Source organism: Siphateles boraxobius, unplaced genomic scaffold (assembly GCF_051911475.1).
Source record: "Siphateles boraxobius isolate OS27281-9 unplaced genomic scaffold, OSU_SipBor_1 16, whole genome shotgun sequence".
Lineage (NCBI taxonomy): Eukaryota > Metazoa > Chordata > Actinopteri > Cypriniformes > Leuciscidae > Siphateles > Siphateles boraxobius.
The window spans coordinates 7,704,443-7,728,001 of record NW_027508766.1 but is presented as its reverse complement, the minus strand read 5'-3'; the positions used below and the strand labels follow the sequence as shown (position 1 = coordinate 7,728,001).

General features: G+C 39.6%; 2 protein-coding genes across 2 annotated transcripts in view; one reads left to right on the top strand and one right to left on the bottom strand.

Annotated features, from left to right (window-relative positions):
* The window catches only part of riok2 (RIO kinase 2 (yeast)), a 29,994-nt gene that overhangs the window by 385 nt on the left and 6,050 nt on the right, over window positions 1-23,559 (top strand). The window contains exons 2-5 of the mRNA XM_077231382.1: window positions 19,657-19,795; window positions 20,090-20,206; window positions 20,353-20,528; window positions 23,313-23,401. Of these exons, the coding sequence (XP_077087497.1) occupies window positions 19,657-19,795; window positions 20,090-20,206; window positions 20,353-20,528; window positions 23,313-23,401 (521 nt within the window). The remainder of the gene's footprint in view (window positions 1-19,656; window positions 19,796-20,089; window positions 20,207-20,352; window positions 20,529-23,312; window positions 23,402-23,559) is intronic.
* On the bottom strand, window positions 995-6,293 carry LOC143739156 (uncharacterized). Its single transcript, XM_077231365.1, has 3 exons — window positions 6,099-6,293; window positions 5,649-5,807; window positions 995-5,424 (listed from the first exon to the last, which is right to left on the bottom strand). Exons 1-3 carry the CDS (start codon window positions 6,242-6,244, stop codon window positions 2,397-2,399), a joined length of 3,333 nt encoding a protein of 1,110 aa, XP_077087480.1. The 5' UTR covers window positions 6,245-6,293; the 3' UTR covers window positions 995-2,396.

Here is a 23,559-nt window from a genome sequence, read left to right as displayed (position 1 = left end):
AACACTGACCACTAACTTATAGTATTGGATGTTTCACGCATGTGTATGTGCACCGATCTTCACTGATTTTACATTCTATCAGAGTGTGAAGGTTGACTTAGCAGACCAATCGCACAGCTGTATATAAAATACTGCAATTCACACAACACACTGGGAGACATATCATAGTCGTTTACACAGCAGGTATTGATGCCCAATTCTGATTTGTTGCCTATATTCCATTATTATTACCGTCCGTTTACACGTTCTTTCAATTGTGAGTCACAATTTGTGACCCTTATCCTATTAATGTGTTTACACTTGCCATTCTATGTGAAACATTGCGCATGCTTAAAGGGGGTTCTTTATGGGGGTAGAATTGTTGCATTATTCCAAATAAATAGATTAAGATCCACAAATAAATGTAAGGAGTTTCACAAAGAATTATAAAACTCACAAATAAATAGAATGAGATTTGTAAATAAAAAATATATTTACAAATGTTGTTTATACCACAAACACAACTCTGCCTAAAATTTATTTGTGAACCGTTTTTTGTGCATTTGTGAATCGGTTCCTGTGCGTTTGTCAATCCCGCACGCATTTGTGGATTTTGAAACACTTCTATCGTCGACGTGCAGACAAATCCACAAATAAGTGGACTCCACCCACCCTTTACCTAGGCCAATCAGATAACGGCCACATTGAGCTGACCAATCGTAGCACGTTCTCGCTACAACCAATCACGTTAGGCTTTACACTCGGGGTGAGAACTGCATGGATCTGATTAATTTTGCAGATATCGACATAGGCCATAAGGTGAACTAGGAAAAAGTGGCTAGAAAATGATTTTCGTTCCCACACCTGGGCACTACTTTTTAAATTAATTTTTGCATAGACAATACCATTATCGACTTTATGTTAAAAGTTCTCCGCAAAATACCCTGCAGTTTTTTTTTTAATCCATAAATGTATGTAACTGTGAATTGGAAAAAACGAAAATCTTATGCTTCTGATTTTGTTTGTAACTTTATTTATATACATTTTAGCAACACAAAATATCTCTCAAACTGACATTTATACATGTACCTAAACACTTGAGACAGATTTTGCTGCATTATATACTCAAGTGTGAATGTAGACCATGAAATATGGCACATTTGTAGAAAATATCCTTCAACTTCACGGATTGGAATTAAACATAAACATTATAAATTTAGCAAAACTGTGATGTTTTATACATCAACATTTTCAATAGGTACTGTGCAATTACAGAAAGATACAAATATAAGCACACTTTGGCCCAAGTTGGCTGAAATGACTCGAAATGCTACACTGTCCCCTTATTTTTGAATGCTGCCAAAAAAAAAATACAATTCTACAACAGATTTTTTACAGCTCAAAATCACCTTAAATTATAACACAGCAGATATTTACTCATCGGTATCATCCCTATCACTATCAGAGGCATCATCCCATGTCGGTCTTTCTTCTTTTTCCTGTGAAACATTTGCACAATTTTGGCACCGACATAAATCAGTACAAGACAGTCTTGCAGACATACAGGAACATCTTCCAGTCTCACATTTGCTATGCTTGCAACTGCAGTGGACCGCCTGCAACACACTTTCAGGGGCAGGATTTCTAGTCATCCAGGTCACTGTTAACTCACCATCCTCGAGGTGCCATCCATTGCCAACGGGTGAAGGGGCACACATTATACCTTTCAGAGAATGTCTCATTATGGCTGCTTGGTAGTTTGCCCTTTTGCAGTGTTGGTACAGGGCGTCACTTGTCGGGGGCATGGATAGTTCTGGCAAAGCTGACGACGCCATGCAGAATGCTTTGTACCTTGCATCGTTCACATTTTCGGCAGATGACTGGCCATACAGGTGGCACACATATGTGCAAAGTAGCTCAAAGGTAGACTGGTCTAGGTTAAAACTGCTACCCAGATTTGTAAATGCAGTCAGATATTCCTCTTTCTCACAAGCAACAGAAAATGCCTTTCTTTTGCCTTTGCCATAAAAGGCACTTGTAGAGTCACAACCTGAGAAGGTATGGATCCCAATAAGTGCCAAACAGACACTTGTGCCAAGAGCTGACGACACCTTAGCTAAGTCAATGAGCCTTGTTTTGTTGCCAACCCCGTGACAAAATACAACCTACATGGTAAATCTGGCTGCAGACTTAAAGCAATCACTGCGACATCAGTATCAGGGCTCTTGATGACTACAGTTTGATGTTCCTGTGCTGCATGTTGTGCATGTAAAAACACCCTGGTGTCACATTCCTCATGATCACATGTCAGATCGTCAACAGCACTGAGAGTTTGTAAACCCTCCATTACAGTCACGCAGTGACACAGGTCTCCATGTGCTATGTACAAGCTTAAGTCCTTGCCCACAGTGGTAAGATCAGCCTCTCGCCACACAACATAGAGGAATTCTGCCAGTGCTTCTTTGTTTGTTCCATCTCATTAGAAACTTTTTCCATTGTGTTGGTGTCTTCTGATCCCGTCCATAAATTTTCACCAGTTGTGTACCACCACCAGCTCTACGTGACCGTTCTAGGTTTTTAATACTCATTTTCGGATACTGGTCAATCACAAAGTCTATCCGTGTACAGTTGTGTTTCAGAGCAAGCTTGACTATGTACTGCAGTATGGTGTCTGCAAGCTCTCCAAAGGTACTTGGTATGGACCGAATGGCTTGAATGACTGCCATGCCATCGAAGAGAATAGCTCCATCTGTCGGAACTTCGTCAACTAAACAGTCTCCACCTTTGGTTTCCAATAAATCCATAAGAGCTGATTTGTTTGTTTTAGCAAGTGAACCATCAGCACTGGCTAAAGGATATGACACAGTTCCCAAGGAGTAAGACAGAATTTCCCGCAGGTCTATTTTTCTACTTTGACCTATGACAAGTAATCTGGAGAATAGTTTCTTGTCGGCACGCAGAATCACTTCCTTGCCTGCTGCAGATTTCTTCTTTGTCTTGGCTTGGTCACTAAAGGTCTTCAGTTTTTGTGTTTTAATGGGAGCAAATATGTCAACTGATGGTGATAACAGTCTTTGGTCCATAAACTCTTTGACAGCCTTTTCCCCCTTTTCCGGAGCTGCAAGCAAATCCCTCATGATTTCTTCAGCTGCTACTGTCCCAGAACTAAGACACACAATGCCATCTTGGTGCGTATCAAAAGGATTCAGCATGGAATCTAGGGTGGAAATTATTCTGGTCACAGCCTTTTCATCAGCAAGAATTCGTGTGCTGTCAAGGTCTTTTCGTTTCCTTATATCGGGAGATTTACCTGCCATTGCCTCACATTGTCTTGCTATGGCAGCCCTTTCATGTTGCGACAATATCCAGCGATATACTGCAGCACGATTCTGTGTTAACCCTATCCAACCACCCTTTGTCTTCGAATCTCTGTTGCATGTTTGCTCAATGGCCTGGTCACAAGCAATCGAGGCAAATCCATGGACACTTTGACGTTGGACAGTCCACTGACCTTTAACACTGAGCTCACTGTGGCAAGAAGGATGTGTGAGGGGCAAATTGACCATTTCCAGCCAGTATGAAGGTAAATACCTAGCATAATTTACACGATCGTACGCAAAAAACCATGCCATCATCAAGCGCACTGTTGACAGGTGAAGCTGCCAGTCCGATTCTCGTGTTGCTCTCACAAATAGAAGGAGTATCTGTACCATGTCGATGTATGAACTCCAGAAGGCAAACGTTGGGTTTTCTGCACTTCTTCTTTTAACAAAGTCTTCATATTTCGAACACATTTTGTCAAATTTCTCATTTGCACACAAAACATCCATTGTTCTGTCCGGGAATGCAGATTTGATCTCATTGATGACATCCAGACACTCATATCTCTCTTCTGGTGGCAGAGAATCTAAGAAGGTGAGAAGTCTGATGCGTTGCAGACTCTCATACAGAAGTTTGTGTGCCCTTATGCTGCGGTTGTAATGATGACCACTGAATACTCCATTGATGGATCCTGGGGCAACAACTTCGGACTCAATGAGTATGTCTTGCAGTCCTGCATCTCCAAACCTTTTTCCTAGAATGCTCAGGTAGGACATGCATGTGTGAAATTCACCTAGTCTAATCACTATACGCTGAGTAAAGTCATGATCTTTCCAGCGGATTTGCTGAGCTTTGGCATATATAGCTTGGTCAAAAACTAACACTATATGGTCCAGTTCTAGCTGATTAGCAATTTGGACACTTCGCTTCAGAATTGTGTTCACTGTTGACATCTCTGTCGGTGAAGCCTCAATGACTGGAAGATAATAAAGTGCTGACTTTTGCAGAGTGCCATCACCTTGAAGCAATGTATGGAAACCTGTCCAGCTTGGTATTGTGCATTTTTCAGCATCTATGGACTTTACAAAAACATATGCCAGTTCAGCTTGTACAGCAGACACTGTGTTCAATTTGTATGTGTCCGCCTGTAATGGAACACTTTCATGATGAAACAAGTTCTGTGGTCCTTGTCTTTTAGACTGATGGTATGGTTCTACAGGGATGCTAGGGGGTGCTTTAAATGAGGAAACTCCCTTCTGTAGAGGTTGTCTGTTTGTTGTTGACACAGGTTCAACTACAGAACTTTGCAGCATAATCCCATTTGTGTGGTGGGTAGTTCCACGACCTGACAGTGTCTCCTCCCCAAAGTCAATATTGTCCCACACAAGTACGGTAGGAACCTTATTTGAGAATCTCTTTGGTATTTTATCTCTGCCCTCTACTAGTGTAAGTTGGGCAAGGCTAGTGTCTAGACTGACAACTGTGTCCCATGATGCACAATGTCCTAGTCTATTTAGAAGTGACACAATTTGTGATGAACCTGTTAAATGGCGCACCGTTAGACCAAGACACAATGATTTAGGGGTCTGCCTCCGGCCCTTAGATGCAAGATACACAATGTCTTGACAGATAGATATCACTTTTAGGTTCAAATCATCTGGAATATCAACATAATGGGCCAGTGTTGGTTCCTCAGTTGCACCAATAATCCAGGAAATCAGATTGTAAAGTTCAATTGGCACGACAGATTTTGCCTCGCTCACATTTAAGTCATCTGATGTGAGTGGCCACGGGCATTTCATACCGGGAGAGTCACACAGAAGGATCTTTAATATTAATGCCGCACTGTAAAGTGTCCTTGTGTCCTCTGCAGTATTGATGGAGGCCATTGAAGTTGGTCTTTGTGGACCAGCTTTTGCACTAACCCTGTTTTCACAGTCACTTTGGCTAGTTACCTCAGTTGACTCTGTTGTTTCTGTACCTGATGGATGAGGTAGCCTGTCTATCAGCTTATCTGCAGACAATGTCTCGACGAAAACCATCTCACTTATGTTGCGCTTCTTGGGGGAGTGAAACACCAGCTGGGGGAAATCACGGGCCAACCTCCTCTTCAATTTATCCTGCCTGAATCAAAACGATATGAGTGAAAGATTATCACAATGGTATAAATAAAGATATATTCACACTGAATTTGTTAAATTAGTTAAAAGTTAAAATACACTGTTAACAGATTCTACACATTATAAAATATGATTATGATTATTATGAATTCCATGTTAGTTAGAAAAAGAATGTTGGATAAACGTTCTTTCCAAAGATGCCAAAGACACTTGTGGTATTCAAATTACCTGTAGTTTGAAGCATCAAGATCTTCATGTTTTTTCACCAGATTTAAAAAGATCCTTCTTAGCTGATTCATTGTCAACACCTCTTGGTTTACAATTATTCTATGGCGGATGATTCTCTCACAGAAGATCTTGTAGCTGGCATCGAAGGTTGGTTCATTTCTGAAAAGAAAACACATTAAAAACAGAAAAGATATATTACTTTATATGCCATAACTATTGCACAATGGCTTCAATTTTAATGTAGTATAAATAGTAGCAAATCGAAACCTGACAAAGTGATTTGAGTTTTTTTTATTTTTATTATTATTCAACATTTTGAATTACAGGTGCAATAGTTGTGCAGTCAAGACTGTGTTTACAGACAAAAATACAGATGGCCAATCCTTTACTTTTGAAATGTGAAAATGTGAGGGAATTATTATTTAATAATATAAAATATGAATAACTCACTGTTCTTCTGAGGTCCCAGTAACTGATGCACTAGACTTTGTCAAGAACCTGGTGTACTGTCTATAACAGGACTTGTGGTATCGCACCTCCAGAGACACACAGTCTTTGTCTCGAATATGCACAAGAATGCTAGTGTCTTCCTTCATCTCAGCAGCTTTCAGCAACTGGCCTGTAAATAAATAAATACAAACTAATTAAACTAATAAAAAACTGTGTTAATAGTTAAACAATATTGAGTTCTGGCTGTAGCTGTATGCAAAACAATGCAAATCGGTCTCTGATTTTAAAATAAACATTACTTAAATTTTGTAATTGAAAGTTAGCCATGGTACCCAGCATAAGGGAATAAAAGTTCAAATGTGTGTGTGTGTGTGTGTGTGTGTGTGTGTGTGTGTGTGTGTGTGTGTTTTGTTTTTACCTACCTGCTGACAACGTTTCTGCCTGTGAAAGATGGTCCTTCTGGCGTTTGCCTCCCACAGTAATGTACTTGTCCGTTTTCTTACAAATTATGCACAAGGCAGAAAGCACAGGACCAGCACAAGCTACTGGCAGCCCGGTCCTGGACCTAAGTTTCTTTGTCGGACATTCAACTGTAGCGATACTAACGTTACTACCCGATGGCACAGACTGGCCTTGATCTTGAATTTCGTGACGCTGTGTGGCCCGTTTCTCGGCCGCATCTAACCGCTTTTTGTCAATGAAACGCCTGTAGCAAGTGGAGTGAAACCCAGCGTCTTCGGGAACATTGTCAAACTCGATTTCTAGACAATGTTTGTAGATTTCTGCTATTATCTGATTCTCACCTTGCAAACCAAGCCACCGTTTGACGCAGTTTCTGAATGTATCCCACCGTGTGCGTGTAAAATCCTTTGTTTCTTCTTTCTTTATGGACGTGAGATGCATGTAGCATTGTTTAAAATATTTTTTACGGACTTTTGAAGGAGGTCTGGGCGTAATTTCCTCTTCTTCACTACTCGATATTGACAACAAGGGCGCAGACATCTTGTACTAATATTTACCTGTCGTCCCAAAAAGCGGCCACCTTATTGGTCTAGCGGGAAGCACGTGATGATTGTTCCGCGAAGCCTCATCACTGATGATCAAAATATGATTACGCGAGGAAAGAACTATTGCCGACTTTAAACAGTAATAAAAAATAAACTGCAGGATTACACATGGAGAACTTTTATTTTCTCGCCCAAAAACAATCGACCTTTTTATTAGAATTAAAACAATTTAGTGCCCCATATATGGGAACGGGATTAAACGTAAAACGTCTTCACCTTATGGCCTAACACCCCTGAAAGCAGCTGTAATGGGAGCTTCATTCAAATTAGCTGTTTATGTGGTTATACACCCCGTTTCCAAAAGATTGGAGTTTAAGGCTTCTTTATATTTATTATTCTTTATTATTAACTCAGGATTACACACAAATGATCATCACAGACCCCGAGCATCCTAACACCCTCTCTACCTGTAGGGGTAAAATCTTTGCGTGGCAGGGGGAGCTGCCACTCGACCAGTCACAGATATATGCGCCTGCCACTGCATTATATGCGCCTGCCACTCGACCAGTCACGGATATATGCGCCTGCCACTCGGACTTACACAATATGTAATATATGTTTTTAAACCAAATGCAGCGCATATCTCCTGAAGCCAGCGGGAGCCAGAACGGTACGCACAATAGGTCAATATTCACCATTAACCAAACGCTTATCGCCTGACTTACAACTACTCTACCCGCTTTTTTAAATCCTGAGCACCAGTCTCGTGAGGCTTGCGCCTGCCTCAAAATCTCTCCCTGTTTTAATATACAAAACGAATCCACAGACAGTGCAATGCTGATCTTATTTACCTATTTCTCATCTTATGTTATATTTTATTCGCTCTTTTTATCCGTATATGGGAGTGCGCTCCTGGCTCTATTAAGCCTCCCGCCAGCCACACGATCTCTCACTGTTTACACCTATCAGACACTCCAAATGATACAGGAGAGCACACAGACAGTGCAATACAGATCTTATTCACCTATTTCTCATCTGATCTTATATTTTATTCGCTATTTTTATCCGTATATGGGAGTGCGCTCGTGTCTCTATTAAGCGGCGCAAGCCACCAGCCACACGATCTCTCACTGTTTTCATCTACCAGACACTCGGGATTGATTCACGAAAACACACAGACAGTGCAATCCTGCTCTTATTTACCTATTTTCTCTTCTTCTCTTATATTTTATTCGCTCTTTTTGCCCGTGATGAAGCGCGTCTCGATGCTGGCTCTTATATCACCAGCCACAAGATCTCTCACTGTTTTCATCTACCAGACACTCGGGATTGATTCACGAAAACACACAGACAGTGCAATCCTGCTCTTATTTACCTATTTTCTCTTCTTCTCTTATATTTTATTCGCTCTTTTTGCCCGTGATGAAGCGCGTCTCGATGCTGGCTCTTATATCACCAGCCACAAGATCTCTCACTGTTTTCATCTACCAGACACTCAAATTGATACACGAAAACACACAGACAGTGCAATCCTGCTCTTATTTACCTTTTTGTCATCATATCTAATAATTTTATAAGCTCTTTTTGCCCGTGATGGAGCGCGTCTCGTGGCTCGTCGCGTCAGCCTCTCGCGTACTGCCACAAGATCTCTCACTGTTTTACAGCTGCCTGTCATCCAGGAATGGTGCAGGAGAACAAACTGTCAGTCACAGAACATGTCAAAGTCAAGTGAGTAAATTGAATTTTTAAACATCACATTGTGGTTTATGAAATATTGTTTAAGTACCTTTTAAGTACCTTTTTAAGTAGTTAGGCTACCTGTATACACTTTTGGGTGGGGGTAGCTGATTTCAATTAATATACATTTTCTGCAACAAATACTCGTAACTCGACTACATTTTCTTAGCTTCAGATATCGAGCAATTAATAAGATAGGTTATTTAGTGAGCGTGTGGGTGGCACGGGGTGACACAACCACCACCTCCACCCATCCATAAAGTGTTTTCTGTGACAGTGTTGGCTACAAAGATGAAGTTGGACTCGCCATCTTCGCAGTAGTATACGCGCGGAGAGAAATGCTCATTTCATACGGATTACATAATCTGAGAGTAGCCTATTTATTTTTGTTTTGAATTGTTTCGTTTAAAACTAGGCTAGACATTTCTACCTTTCTAGATACTATATATATTTCTCATGCATGTGAGGAACGTGCAATGCAAAAATGTCATGATTTTGTTATAGGCCCATGTCTGCTATATTTGCTTCTTATTTATAAAATCCAGGGAATTGGTTGATCAAACATTGATTAAAATTAAGATACAATTTATACAAAACGAAATTCACTTTAAGGAAATGCTTTATACAAAACAACTTCTCAAACATTCTCCTTCAGAATATGTCAATAGGAGTATCAGGCGCTGTAACGTGAGAGATCTTGTGGCTGGCGCGCCACGAGATGCGCTCCATATTACGGGACAAAGGAGCTAATAAAAAATAAGATAAGATGTCAAATAAGAGCAGGATTGCATTGTTTGTATGTCGAGTGTATCAATCCGAGCGTCTGAAAACATCTTGTGGCTGGTGACGTAAGAGCCACGATCGAGACGAGCTTCATTACGGGCAAAAAGAGCAAATAAAATGACATTAAGGTGAATAAGAGCAGGATTGCACTGTCTGTGTTTTCGTCTATTAATCTGAGTGTCTGGTAGATGAAAACAGTGAGAGATCTGGTGGCTGGTGACGCTAGTAAGAGCCACGATCGAGACGCGCTCCATAAGGGGCAAAAAATAGCAAATAAAATATTAGATAAGATGACATTAAGGTAAATAAGATCTGTATTGCACTGTCTTCGTGCTCTCGTGTATAATTAGGAGTGTCTGATAGGTGTAAACGGTGAGAGATCGTGTGGCTGGCGCGAGGCTTAATAGAGCCACAAGCGCACTCCCATATACGGATAAAAAGAGCAAATAAAATATAAGATAAGGTGAGAAAATGGTTAAATAAGAGCAGGATTGCACTGTCTGTGTGTTTTCGTGTATCAATCCCGAGTGTCTGGTAGATGAAAACAGTGAGAGATCGTGTGGCTGATGGCTGGCGACGCTTAATAGAGCCAGGAGCGCACTCCCATATACGGATAAAAAGAACGAATAAAATATAAGATTAGATGAGAAATAGGTAAATAAGATCCGTATTGCACTGTCTGTGTGCTCTCCTGTATCATTAGGAGTGTCTGATAAGTGTAAACAGTGAGAGATCGTGTGGCTGGCGCGAGGCTTAATAAGAGCCACGAGCGCACTCGCATATACGGATAAAAAGAGCGAATAAAATATAAGATAAGGTGAGAAAATGGGTAAATAAGAGCAGGATTGCACTGTCTGTGTGTTTTCGTGTATCAATCCCAAGTGTCTGGTAGTTGAAAACAGTGAGAGATCGTGTGGCTGGTGGCTGGCGCCGCTTAATAGAGCTACGAGCGCACTCCCATACGGATTAAAAGAGCGAATAAAATATAAGATCAGATGAGAAATGGGTAAATAAGATCTGTACTGCACTGTCTGTGTGCTCTCCTGTATCATTAGGAGTGTCTGATAGGTGTAAACAGTGAGAGATCGTGTGGCTGGCGGGAGGCTTAATAGAGCTTAGGCATTAGAAAAAAATTAGTTTGGTTCCGGTGTCCGACCGACCCTGTCAATTTATGTGCGACCCAAATTTATTTTATGAGCTTGGGGAAGAAATAATGCAAATTAAATAAATACACAAATAAAAAACTTTGAGGCGAACTATAATTTATGTTTTTGTACAGCACCGTATTTGTATAGCCTGTTGTCCTCCAGCAATGCGAACAAACGAGGCAGCCACGGGCGTTCACACATCGTTGTTGTCATGTAGATGCACTGCTGCGCTTGTGACAGGGCGCATGAACTGAACGAGCAGAGATAGAGAGAGAGCCCCGGTCGCGCACGCGCACTCTTTCTGCGGAGCCAGGCGAAAGTATAGGCTTCACCGTCTCAAAACTAAGCACTGTCTTGCTCTCTCTCCCTCGCAAATCGACACGATGGCAAGGTCGGAAGTCTAAAGTTTCATGTGGAGCATTCGGAGATTTATTTTTTCCCGAATTACCACTGGGTGGGAATTGGGCTAAAATACGTTGCCTTATCTTCTCTGCAAAGCGTTCCACACATTCAGCTGACATATAAACCACACTTTAAATAAAAGAAAAAACTATCCAGTGATGAAATGTTTTCTGTGATGATGACACAAATCTTGTGGGATGTCCTAACCGCCGGGATAATCACACAACGCGCACACGTCCGATAATGACACGTCCAATTCGCGAACTAATGACTCATTTGAACCGATTCGTTTTAATGAATGGTTAAAACATCTGATCTTTCCAACACTGAACTCACGAGACGTCTGACGTCCCGTTTGCCCCCGCGCACACATTTAAAATCAGCGTGTGTGTGTGTGTAACATGCTGGGACACACAAGGTGGTAGAGTACATGTATAGGTAGGCTATGTTATGAAAAAATAGAGTAGCTTTTCCATCGCTACTGTAAATAAAAACTAAAAAAATAATATGAATAATTTCCTTTCTATCACTTGCTGCCACTGGACAAAAAAAAAAAAGTCCCTACCGACCCATGACCTCAACTGACAACCAACCGGAACCAAACTTTTTTTTTTTATGCCTTAGGGCTGGGGCGGTATGGATATTTTCTAACCGCGGTTGAAAAACAAGATTTCTCGCAGTATGGCGGTAAACCGCTTTAAATAGCCAGCCCCAACCCAAGACGACAGACTTTCGCGCACGCACCAGAAGTCGTTTTTGCTAGACAGACTTTGTTAAATATTGTCACCTACATCCGAAAAAAAAAACGAGCACAATTTGAAATAATCAAATTTTCATCAAGCAGTAATTTGGCATGAACCAATCACTGAACAGATTTCCTTATTTAAGAATATTCTCAGATACATTCGCATTGAATTCATCATTTTCAGGAGAATACATTATTATGTTCACATTGGAAAAGAAAGAACACCTATGTCTTAATTACAAATATTGTACTCCATATTTTTTGTTTACATAATATAGTGTTATTTTTTATTTAATCTATGTCGATTATATGAAGAGTGAACAGCATGAGTAAGATAGGATCATAAGATGGGTCAGACACGAATCACGATTTTGACCACTTTATTAAGTTTTGTTTTGTAGAAAGCCTTTCTTTAAATTAAATTTCGTTTTGTATAAATTGTACCTTAATTTTAATCACTGTTTCATTAACTAATTGCCTGGAATTAAGAAATAAGAAGCAATAGCAGATATATAATCAGGAGGACGTGGAAGCGCAGGTGCGGTCTCTTGCGCGTGAACTGGAGCTCGTCTCATAAATGAACCGAAACTCGGTGTAGGCTGGGCCTAAATGTCTACTTTTAAACAAAATTCAAAACGAAATAACATTTTAGTCTACAGTAGCCTAGTCAGGTAAGGTCAGGTTTGCAGATGTGCGTTATAGGCTATTTACTTATTCATATTTATCCCTGTTCGCCGATCGGAGACGGAGTTCACTGCTGATATTCTGGGGATACAACATAGCCAATATACTAGGGACTTTAGCCTTTAAATATCTTTGCTGCATTGGATCAGTGTTCTTTCTAGAACAGCCAAGAGCTTTCTAGCCTCGCGACAGCAGCGCCTCGCATTGCTCATAGACCTTAAAACAGTCAGCGCCGCAAATGCGGTTTCGAAAATTGATCAAAAAATTTTGGTGCGGGTGGATGGCGGACATATGATGAGTTTTGTGATGCGGTTGCGGATGAAATACTAGGGACTTTAAGCAATGGCGTCTGGTGGAATGCGCGACTTAACTGCTACTTCACGATGTTCTACTGTAACCGTCTACTACGGGAGAACAGCTGATTTGCCGTAGTCGGTACTACGTGAAAGATTAAGAAAGTTAATGTTATGGTTTATGGTATTTGGCATTGTAATTGTTTATGTATATCATTAAATGGCCAAAGCAACCCTCTCCTGCTTTTTAAAATCACTTTCTTTACATGTATTTTGTCAAATGATTAAATTATCCCCTACGCAGTACTCTTCACTGTTGCTTAGTGATTGTTGCGTTCTTTAACTACGGCAGTTAACCGTTTACTTCCGGCTGCCTTTGCTTTTCCATCAGCAGCTGTTGCTTAAAGTCCCTAATAATAGCCCATCCGCGCATCTCTAATACGAATGGAATGTTATTATGCGTCATGGAACATTGCGCTCCTCAACTCGCGAAAGGTCGGATTTGCTCCATCTTTTGATGATAAGTTTTGTTTAGAAAACCTTGAATCCATGTAAGCCACAATATCATTAGACATAATCCATGTAATCAGAATCAATGAATCCATGTCATTAGACACAACTACCCCTTTTCCACCAAAGCGTTTTGAGAGCCGGTTCGGAGCCGGTGCCTGCGCGCGAACCAGTTCTTTGTGTTTCGACAGCCAAAGAACCGGTTCTCGGCCAGGAAAACTGGTTCCAAAGCGGCACCAACTCTTTGCTGGACTAGAACCAGAGAACCGTTCTTTTACCACGTCATGCTTACGTCGGGGGCTGGGGGCGGGTTTAGATGTGTCCTAAACATCTTTTCTGACCGCAAAGCCAGGAGAAACATTTGCAGAAACACGATGTAGTCCGCCATTGTAATTGTTATGCTTGAAGTTGGCGCAAGCGTTTCTAGCTTTTTTAAAAAAAAATTTATTGAAAACATTATGTAAGCAAAGAAGAAAACAGTCACAAAATAGAACAAATAAACGGAGAGAAAAAAGACAAGACAGTGTACATAACTAATCAGAAAAGATTACATATCAAAGGAAAAGATTAAAAGACTTACATATTTCAATTGTTTTTAAAGCCTTCTTGGTTCACGAGTTAGAGATAATCCCAAAGTAATGTTGTACTTGCAAGCGTTTCTAGCTGAGACGTAAAGCAACGTACACAGTGACGTAACGACGTCGTTCGCTGGGCGCTCTAGAAGTGGAAAAACAAACAGGTTCTGAGGAGGTTCGCAAGTTGAACCAACTCCGAACCAACTTTGAACCAGCACCAGTTCCGAACCCGTTCTTTTTTGGTGGAAAAGGGGTATGTGTGCACCCATGTGCAGGCCAAGGTTTTTTTTTTTTTTGCGGTGATGACGGTGACGAGCTCAGACCCGCGGTTGGAGTCACGTGACCGCGGTAATGCGGTAACCGTCCCAGCCTTAATAGAGCTAAGAGCGCACTCCCATATACGGATAAAAAGAGCGAATAAAATATAAGATAAGATGAGAAATAGGTGAATAAGAGCAGGATTGCACTGTCTGTGTGTTTTCGTGTATCAATCCCGAGTGTCTTGTAGATGAAAACAGTGAGAGATCGTGTGGCTGGTGGCTGGCGGGAGGCTTAATAGAGCCAGGAGCGCACTCCCATATACGGATAAAAAGAGCGAATAAAATAAAAGATCAGATGAGAAATAGGTAAATAAGATCTGTACTGCACTGTCTGTGTGCTCTCCTGTATCATTAGGAGTGTCTGATAGGTGTAAACAGTGAGAGATCGTGTGGCTGGCGACGCTTAATAGAGCTACAAGATTTTGAGGCAGGCGCAAGCCTCACGAGACTGGTGCTCAGGATTAAAAAAAGCGGGTAGAGTAGTTGTAAGTCAGGCGATAAGCGTTGGGTTAATGGTGAATATTGACCTATTGTGCGTACCGTTCTGGCTCCCGCTGGCTTCAGGAGATATGCGCTGCATTTGGTTTAAAAACATATATTACATATTGTGTAAGTTCGAGTGGCAGGCGCATATATCAGTGACTGGTCGAGTGGCAGGCGCATATATCAGTGACTGGTCGAGTGGCAGGCGCATATAATGCAGTGGCAGGCGCATATATCTGTGACTGGTCGAGTGGCAGCTCCCCCTGCCACGCAAAGATTTTACCCCCTCTCCTCTCTACTGGAGTCAAGCGGCGCGTCAAAAGCAAATAGCCGATTATCTTCCCTGCCGTAGCAGTTTCAAATCATGTAACATGTATGCAATGTTAACATTTTGCCCATGATGTCTGTTTTCTTACCTGAAGATATATGACGTATAATCTATTTTATTGACTATGCTGGCTACATAAAAATTCATAATTCGTGATAGTGTCTACTGGACGCGGTGAAGCGCGACACGATGATTCATTGATAGTAAACGGATGCCCGTTCTTCTTCTGAAGTAGCGGCTACTACACGCAACTACGGAGGACACATCATTTGCTCCATTGTCCAATGTAGAAAGCCTCGCACGGGGTACGCAATGTAATAAATTACAAAACGGATGATTTTGTCTTTTAAAGCACAATTGTTGTGACAAATAGCTAGCTATAGGACATAAATATTATGTAGAAGACAAAATATCAGCCCAAATGACCATCTTTGAAGATGTAACAGCGTGTAGGCTAATGGGGTTTTGAGTGGATTATGCCAGAGCCGGTCCGAGCCTTTTGGAGGCCCTAAGCAGAATTTGATTTGGGGGCCCACTACGCGAAGTCACCTGTGCTTGACGATTATTGACACAAATGTCACGCAATAATAATACATTATAAATTAATACAGTGAGGTTATATATTATTACAAAATAAATACTTAATAAAAAATAGATGCCTACTTAAATAAAAAAGTTTTAACTTTTACTTTACTCTTTTACTAACTCTTTGAAATTTCTTAAAATAAACTGTAATACATAACTAAAATAATGACAAAACTGAGAAATCAGAAACATAATAAGAGCAAGGGTTCAACAATGACAATTATTGTTGAAAACTGTAAAAATATTATTATTTCTCAGCTGTCTCAATACAGTGTAACTGTCCTCAAAATCTTTTTAATTATTATTATTGTACCAGACTTTGTTGGATTGTACATGACAGAATCCAACAAAGTCTGTTACTATAATACCGGTAATGATGTACTGGCGCTCGTTGGATGTGTGTATGCAATCTATTTTTCCCCTCGGGGCTTGCCATAGATAGGAATGGCTCGTGCGCACTCACTTGGTACTGGAGTGTCGCGGGTTTTTGGAGTTAGTGATCTGATGTGTGGCATAATAAAGTGGAGAAGTGTTCAAACTGCTATTTTTATTATTTATTCAAACTGCTACCCTTACACCTAGAAGGTTAAGTTCCCCTGCAGCTATTTTCTCCAACTTAAACCGATACCATGACTATGCGAATTGTCTATGCACTCGCGAGGTGTCTAGATTATGCGCATGACTTAAACGCTGGCAGACACAGCAGCAGTTGTTGGCCGGTATATTGATCATGAAATCAGAATTTTATTGTCTTGAATTATTCATTCATATTAATTCATTCATTTATGTCACTTGTTTAAGTCATCTAAAAAATATATATATTTTTTAAACTCTATTGGGGGGGGGGCCCTGGTGATCAGGGGGCCCCAAGCAGCTGCTTAGTTCTCTATTATGCCTCGGGCCGGCCCTGGATTATGCAATGCTGAAAAAATACATATTTGCATTTATATTGGATGCTGTAAGTAACTTTTACAATAAAATATTATTAAGTCTGATTCATATGAAATATTATTTATGTGATCAAGCGTTTTAACGGATAAATTCAAATCGCTGTCTGCTGGGCATTTCACTTTTAAATGCATGTTATATATTTAATCATTAGATCCACGGACCTGCTATTTAAAACTTGAATGAAGAAGTGGGAAAAGCTGTTGTGACAGTAATTTCCCCAATATTACACAAACTCGCGTATTTATCACGAGGTTGAATCCAGTTATTCATTATTCAGCAACGCATTGATGCTTTTCTGTTTTATCATGAATAACGTGACGCTTCCATAACGCGTTGTTCCCATAACGTAAGCGCTGTTTCTCTGCCATTTTCAAAAGCCTCATAAAAATGTGTCTGGGCTTGATACACAGTCTAATGGTCTAACTCTAACAAAATACAAATTTTAAACATTTTACTGAAGCAATATTATGGGCCTTATAGCCTTACACTTCCTATTTGAGCCAATGCAGATGAACGAGCAAAGTTATTTCAGGGCAAGACCACTCTGATTGTAAGCCTAACGTGATTGGTTGTAGCGAGAACGTGCTACGATTGGTCAGCTCAATGTGGCCGTTATCTGATTGGCCTAGGTAAAGGGTGGGTGGAGTCCACTTATTTGTGGATTTGTCTGTACGTCGACGATAGAAGTGTTTCAAAATCCACAAATGCGTGAGGGGATCGACAAATGCACAGGAACCGATTCACAAATGCACAAAAAACGGTTCACAAATAAATTCCAGGCAGAGTTGTGTTTGTGGTATAAACAACATTTGTAAATATATTTTTTATTTGCAAATCTCATTCTATTTATTTGTGAGTTTTATAATTCTTTGTGAAACTCTTTACATTTATTTTTGGATCTAATCTATTTATTTGTGAATTTGATATATTTTTGTGAATCTCTTTACATTTATTTGTGGATCATAATCTATTTATTTGGATTAATGCAACAATTCTACCCCCATAGTTCTTGCACAGATGGACGAACACGAAATATGCTTGATGCTAGCTCTGCGATATATGCGAAGTTCGCCAAACATCATGATTTTGAATAAAAGGGCCATCATCATTGCAGCCAGCGCATTGCCTACGCTTCAGTTATTGTGTGCGAGAGACATCTCAGGACTGGTGGGAACATACAACACGATCTCATGAAAGTGCGTATCTATAAGTTACCACTAATTTAATTTCTCGCGCCATTTACACGCCAAAAATAGTTTTTGCGTGCATGATACACACTGTAACCCCTTGGGTAGGATTAGGGGTGTGGAGTGCGTGTGTTAAACGCTATAAAGTGCATATTATTGAAATTACCATTGCTTATTGAAAGCGCTATATAAATGCCTCATTCATTTATCATATGCACTCAAAAACAATTAAACGTAAATTGCACAATAAATAAAAATTGGCTATAGATACGCACTTTCATGAGATCGTGGTGGGCTTTAAAGAGAAGCAGTGGGTCTGAAATTTTAGAATGAGCAAGCCAACCTTTGATATGTTGTGTCCACCACACTCCTATCCTAAGACACCATCCGTCCCTTTGCAGATGCGCGTCAGGGTTTCTCTCGTCATTAAACGCAGAGACGTAGCCTAATGCCCCAGAAAATCCGATCTGCCTGTTTACATGAGTCGCATTGGCACATATCTGATTTATTTCCACATATGAACGAGGCCTGAAACCGATTTCGAAATATCTGAATGCATGTGTTTTTTCTGTTTACACGGTCATAGAACGCATCCGATCTGTGTCACATATGAGTGAAAAATCGGAACTGGGTCACATTTCACTGACAGTTTGAACGAGGCAATGATGCTGCACGTCTCACTAGCTCATCTGTGACCAGGACAGCAAGTCTTTGTGGTGTATTGATTGAGAGGGTAATGTCGACATATACACCACATCCAACAGGTATAACTTGAAGCAAGAGAAAGGGATGTCCAGGCAGGTACTAACCCGGATTGTATCAAAAGCGCATAAAAGCACAGCTGCCAAACTCACTGCGGAATTAAAAGACTCACTCTTTTGTCTGGAGCTTCACAGTGTCAATATTCATGGTCGGGCTGTTATTGTCAAACCTTTGGTCACTCGTGCCAATGTCAAACGTCAGTTTCATTGGTGCCAATAGTGCAAATCTTGGGCTGTGGACAATGTGAAACATGCAGTGTTCTCTGATGAGTCCACCTTCACTGCCTTTCCCACATCTGTGGGAGTTACGGTGTGGAGAAGCCCCAAATTAACACCCGGACTGTTGCTGCCCAGAGTGAAGCACAGGGTGGATCAGTGATGGTTTGGGATGCAATATGCGTGAGCGTGTCACTGCTGAGGACTACCGAACCATTCTGAAGGACCATGTGCACCTATTGTTTCAAATATTGTACCCTGAATGAGGTGCCGTGAATCAGCATGATAATGCACCAATACACACAGCAAAACTTGTGACCGAATAGTTTGAACATGAAAGGAAAGTTGTACATCAAACCTGTCACTTTGAGGTATTTTGGTCAGAAAACATTTTCCCTACCTGTCCACTGTTCTGAAAGGAACAGCTCAAAAGAGGAATGGCTCAAAATCCTTTTGGCCACTGTGAAGGACTTCTGTCATTTCCTAGATTAATTTATGCTGCATCCGCTGCAAAATGAGGTCATACACCATATTGGTAAATTATTGTGGATTAAAACCAGGTGTTTCATTGTCCAACCCCTGTCGTTCACATTCTGTTTATGAAAATTAGTGAACTTTGTTGAATTACTGTTGTCAACTATTTTAGAGAATGTAATTATACAAATTATAAACAAAATTATAACATTTCAGTTTGCTTAGTGGGATGAGAAAGATATTTGCCTTTTGACATTTGATTCATTACGAGTTTGCTCAGATGGAAGTACAAACTAAAAGATCTGATTATGATTCAGTGATCAAGTTTTTTGCATTATGCCATTTTTTTTTTCTCTTCGGGGTGCACAGGTGGAAATGGGCATGAAGAATCACGAAATCGTCCCAGTAAATCTGATTGCGTCCATTGCCAGTCTCAAACATGGAGGATGCAACAAGGTTTTGCGGGAGCTGGTGAAACACAAACTGCTTGCCTATGAACGCAGCAAAGGTAAATGTGTTGGGCTTAACACTGTAACAAATTAATAATTTTTTATTTACTTATTTATTATTTTATTTTTACACATTTGTCTTTACTTTTTTAATGCATTTCTTCTTTTAAAAAAGGTACATTGAATGTGTATGTGAAAGTGTGTATGTTTGTGTACTTGTTCTGTGGTTATAAAACAAGAAAAGGACAACAAACATACTGGGGAAAAAATGTTAGGCTTCATATCATCCTTCAGTTTCATTCAGTAATATTTTTGTGGATGAGTGCAGCTTTGACTGTGTTTCCTCACTATAGCTGTGCAGGGGTATCGGCTGAATTACGGCGGCTATGATTACCTGGCATTGAAGACACTTTCATCCAGGGATGTTATTTTGTCTGTTGGAAACCAGATGGGAGTTGGCAAAGAGTCAGGTCAGGATAATTTTTTAATTAGAATTTATTTTTAGGCGATGAGAAGTCTGACACATTTTTAATGATTTTTTCGTCAATTCTCCCTCAACTCTTGAAGTGTTTCACTTATCATAAAGGAGACTTATAATACTTGTTTTATATTTCAGACATTTACATTGTTGCGAATGCGGAGGGGGAACAGTTTGCTATGAAACTACACAGACTGGGTAGGACATCCTTCAGAAACTTGAAGAATAAGAGAGATTACCACAAGCACAGACACAATATGTCATGGCTGTACCTGTCCCGGCTCTCTGCCATGAAAGAGTATGCCTACATGAAGGTAATATCCAAATATTCCAAGAGGATATTTACTGTACTTTTTTTTGATAGATTTTTTGGTTTACTTCTTTTGTTTACAATGTTAAAATAGTCTCATTTGTATTTGCATCAATGCTTCTAATCTGAAAATGCATTTTTGTAAAAATCCATTACATTTATTCATGTTGCAAAATGGTTCCACTTTGTTCAAGACAATATTCTAAGGCACTCAAACTAAGCTGATATGAACCTCTGGTACTTCTGCTGTAATACCAATTGATTCACAAATACGACGTCAATTCAATGCTCTACATCTTTATTTTAGTTAGTGTGTGTGTGTGTGTGTGTGTGTGTGTGTGTGTGTGTGTGTGTGTTTTTAAACAATTTAAGATTAATCAGGGTTCGTATAAAGGTGCTTAAAGTGCTTGAAGTACTTGAATTTGACTTTTTGAAATTTAAGTCCTTGAAAACCCTTGAATTATTGAATTATTAAAGGGATGCACCGATACCGAGCTCATGTACTCGTAAAAATGCTCCGATACCAACAACCGATAGGCCTACTAGGCAGCGTGTAGTAACCGTCTATGCTAGTAACACACAGCTTTGGTGCACGAGCTGATCAGAGGAAACCGCCCTGTGGATTGAGCGCGCAGCGGCACAGACGCGCGAGCTGGTCGAGCACATCCTTTAAACAGACATCAGTGGAAGGTTTGTAGTTCAGTGGAATGTCAATGACAAAGACAATAAAACGAGTACATGTAACGTTAGTTTATTATTAACGTTAACTGACGAGAGAGAGCGCAGTTCTGTTGAATGCTCTTGATTGCTGATCGTTCACTCAGAACGTGTTATTTGGATGAAAACTAAATCGTATATGTAAGTAAAGTAAAACATGAACTGTTACCTGATTTATGTATAACGAGTGATTCCCTACATTATTACTGGACGTTTGCGGTCGAGAAGTTCCATGAACGCAAACATCAGCGCGCGCGTGAATGGCTACTGAATTAAATTGTCTTTCACGTCTTGCGCTTGTACGGACAAATTAACACAAAATTATGTTAAAACGCCCATCTTGGCGAGTATCCTAGTAAACAAAGTCAGTTATTTCTCAAGTGATTATAGCCATGTTCAAATGGGGTCCTTGCGTGCGGTCTTAAAGGGGCAGTTTAACAAACCCACTGCTGTTTTAATGTTAATCAAACAATGGACAAATAAATTACTCACTGCTTTGACTAAATAGGCTACCCTTTTCAACTTTACAAAAAGATCCATCTATATTTGATTTATCCAGTAATGAATATGCAATTTTTTCACATTTGATTACTTTATTCGAATTTCTGTACCTGTTAGATCTACCCGAAAAACTCTAAAAACACTGTTTATTTCATTTGTAGCCTTTCTTTGTTCTATTATATTTATTTGTAAGTTGACTATTCGTTCTTATTTTGTTGCTGGCTGCTTACCTTTAATAATGTTTTAAATTCGCATGAATTAGGCTGGCAGTTTTTGTTGTAGTATCAAAATTGGATTAAATAATTGATATTTCACTGGTGTCTAAACATTTGTACCATTGACCCAATCCTCAGCACTGACCCTTCTGGAGCTGCTCTAGTCTAAATATGTGCTGTGCTATTCAATGAAAGATAAAATATGATAGAGCAATAGAATGTACACTAACAGAAGCTCATACAATGCATTTTAGCAGGCTTAATTAAGCATGAAAATAATTGAAAGAAATGTATATTTGATGAACAAATTAAGCCAACTAATATGATTTATATTTTTTTGGTTTATCTACTAATACATTTAAAAATTACAAATGAAGTGAAAATTCAGGGATCGGTTACGGTATCGGTATCTCGTTCTGCAAAAAATGGTATCAGTGCATCCCTAATTCAAAATATTGTGATTTTTTTGTTGTTGTTGTTGAAAAGATACAATTGTTTCATGCTAAATCAACACTGCAGCCCGTCTGAGATATAGAGCTATGAGCATGATATTAAGTATATGATAAGTATAAAGGCCTAATACAACTTTCATTCTTCAGGTCAATCATATATATTAATGGAAGTTTCAATATTCTTTCAATGGTTAAGGGGATTTCCCATGCCTGACAGCGCTGGTCAATGGATTGACATCTATGAAGTGAAACATCAGATACCATACATATTTAATTTGAGTATTAAAATGAAATAAATAATAATAATAATAAATATTTTGTTTAAGTGCTGATTGAAGTCCTTGAAATCCCAAAAAGTAGTGCTTGAAAAGTCCTTGAAAGTCCTGAAATTTCATTTGACAGAGTCTGTACGAACCCTGGTTAATATAATTTAACAAAATTGGTCGAGAACCACTGATATAGGAGATATTTTTATCTAAAGTTTCCCATAGTGTCCCGTAACTAACAACCAAAAAATAAATAAAATCTTTTTACTATTGTCATTTTCAACCTACAATATCTTTTGGGTTGAGTATGTGTATTCTCTGCAATACTTGACTCTAATTGGTCAATCACAGCATTCTGAGGTCTAATATTTGTGTAATGCCAACCAACTGTATTTGCCTGTTGACCCTTGCAACCAATCTCCTACATTGTGCTGATTAAATCTTCTCTTCTGAAATAATTTTAATGTAAATCAGTATTTTATGTCCATTTATTTGGTATTTGAGCTGCTACCAGTTGTTGCTTACTTTATGATATATTAAAGCTAAATCTAACCAAAAAAAAGACCAGAAAACACTTAGTTCTTGTTTGGGCTAATGTTTGTCTGAATTCATTTTAAGATTCTTTGTTTTCCTACAGGCATTATATGACCGAGGGTTTCCTGTTCCAAAGCCAATAGACTACAACAGACATGCAGTGGTTATGGAGCTCATTAATGGTTACCCGCTGTGAGTTTACCTGCACTTTGCTTTAGATGAACACACTCCTGACACACTACTTTTTTCTTAGATTAAATATTTACTTGTATGTCATGGTCATTGATAACTGTGTAGTGCTGTGCTGTATTAATTTGTCTTGTACCATACTTTATTTGAAAGGACATAGA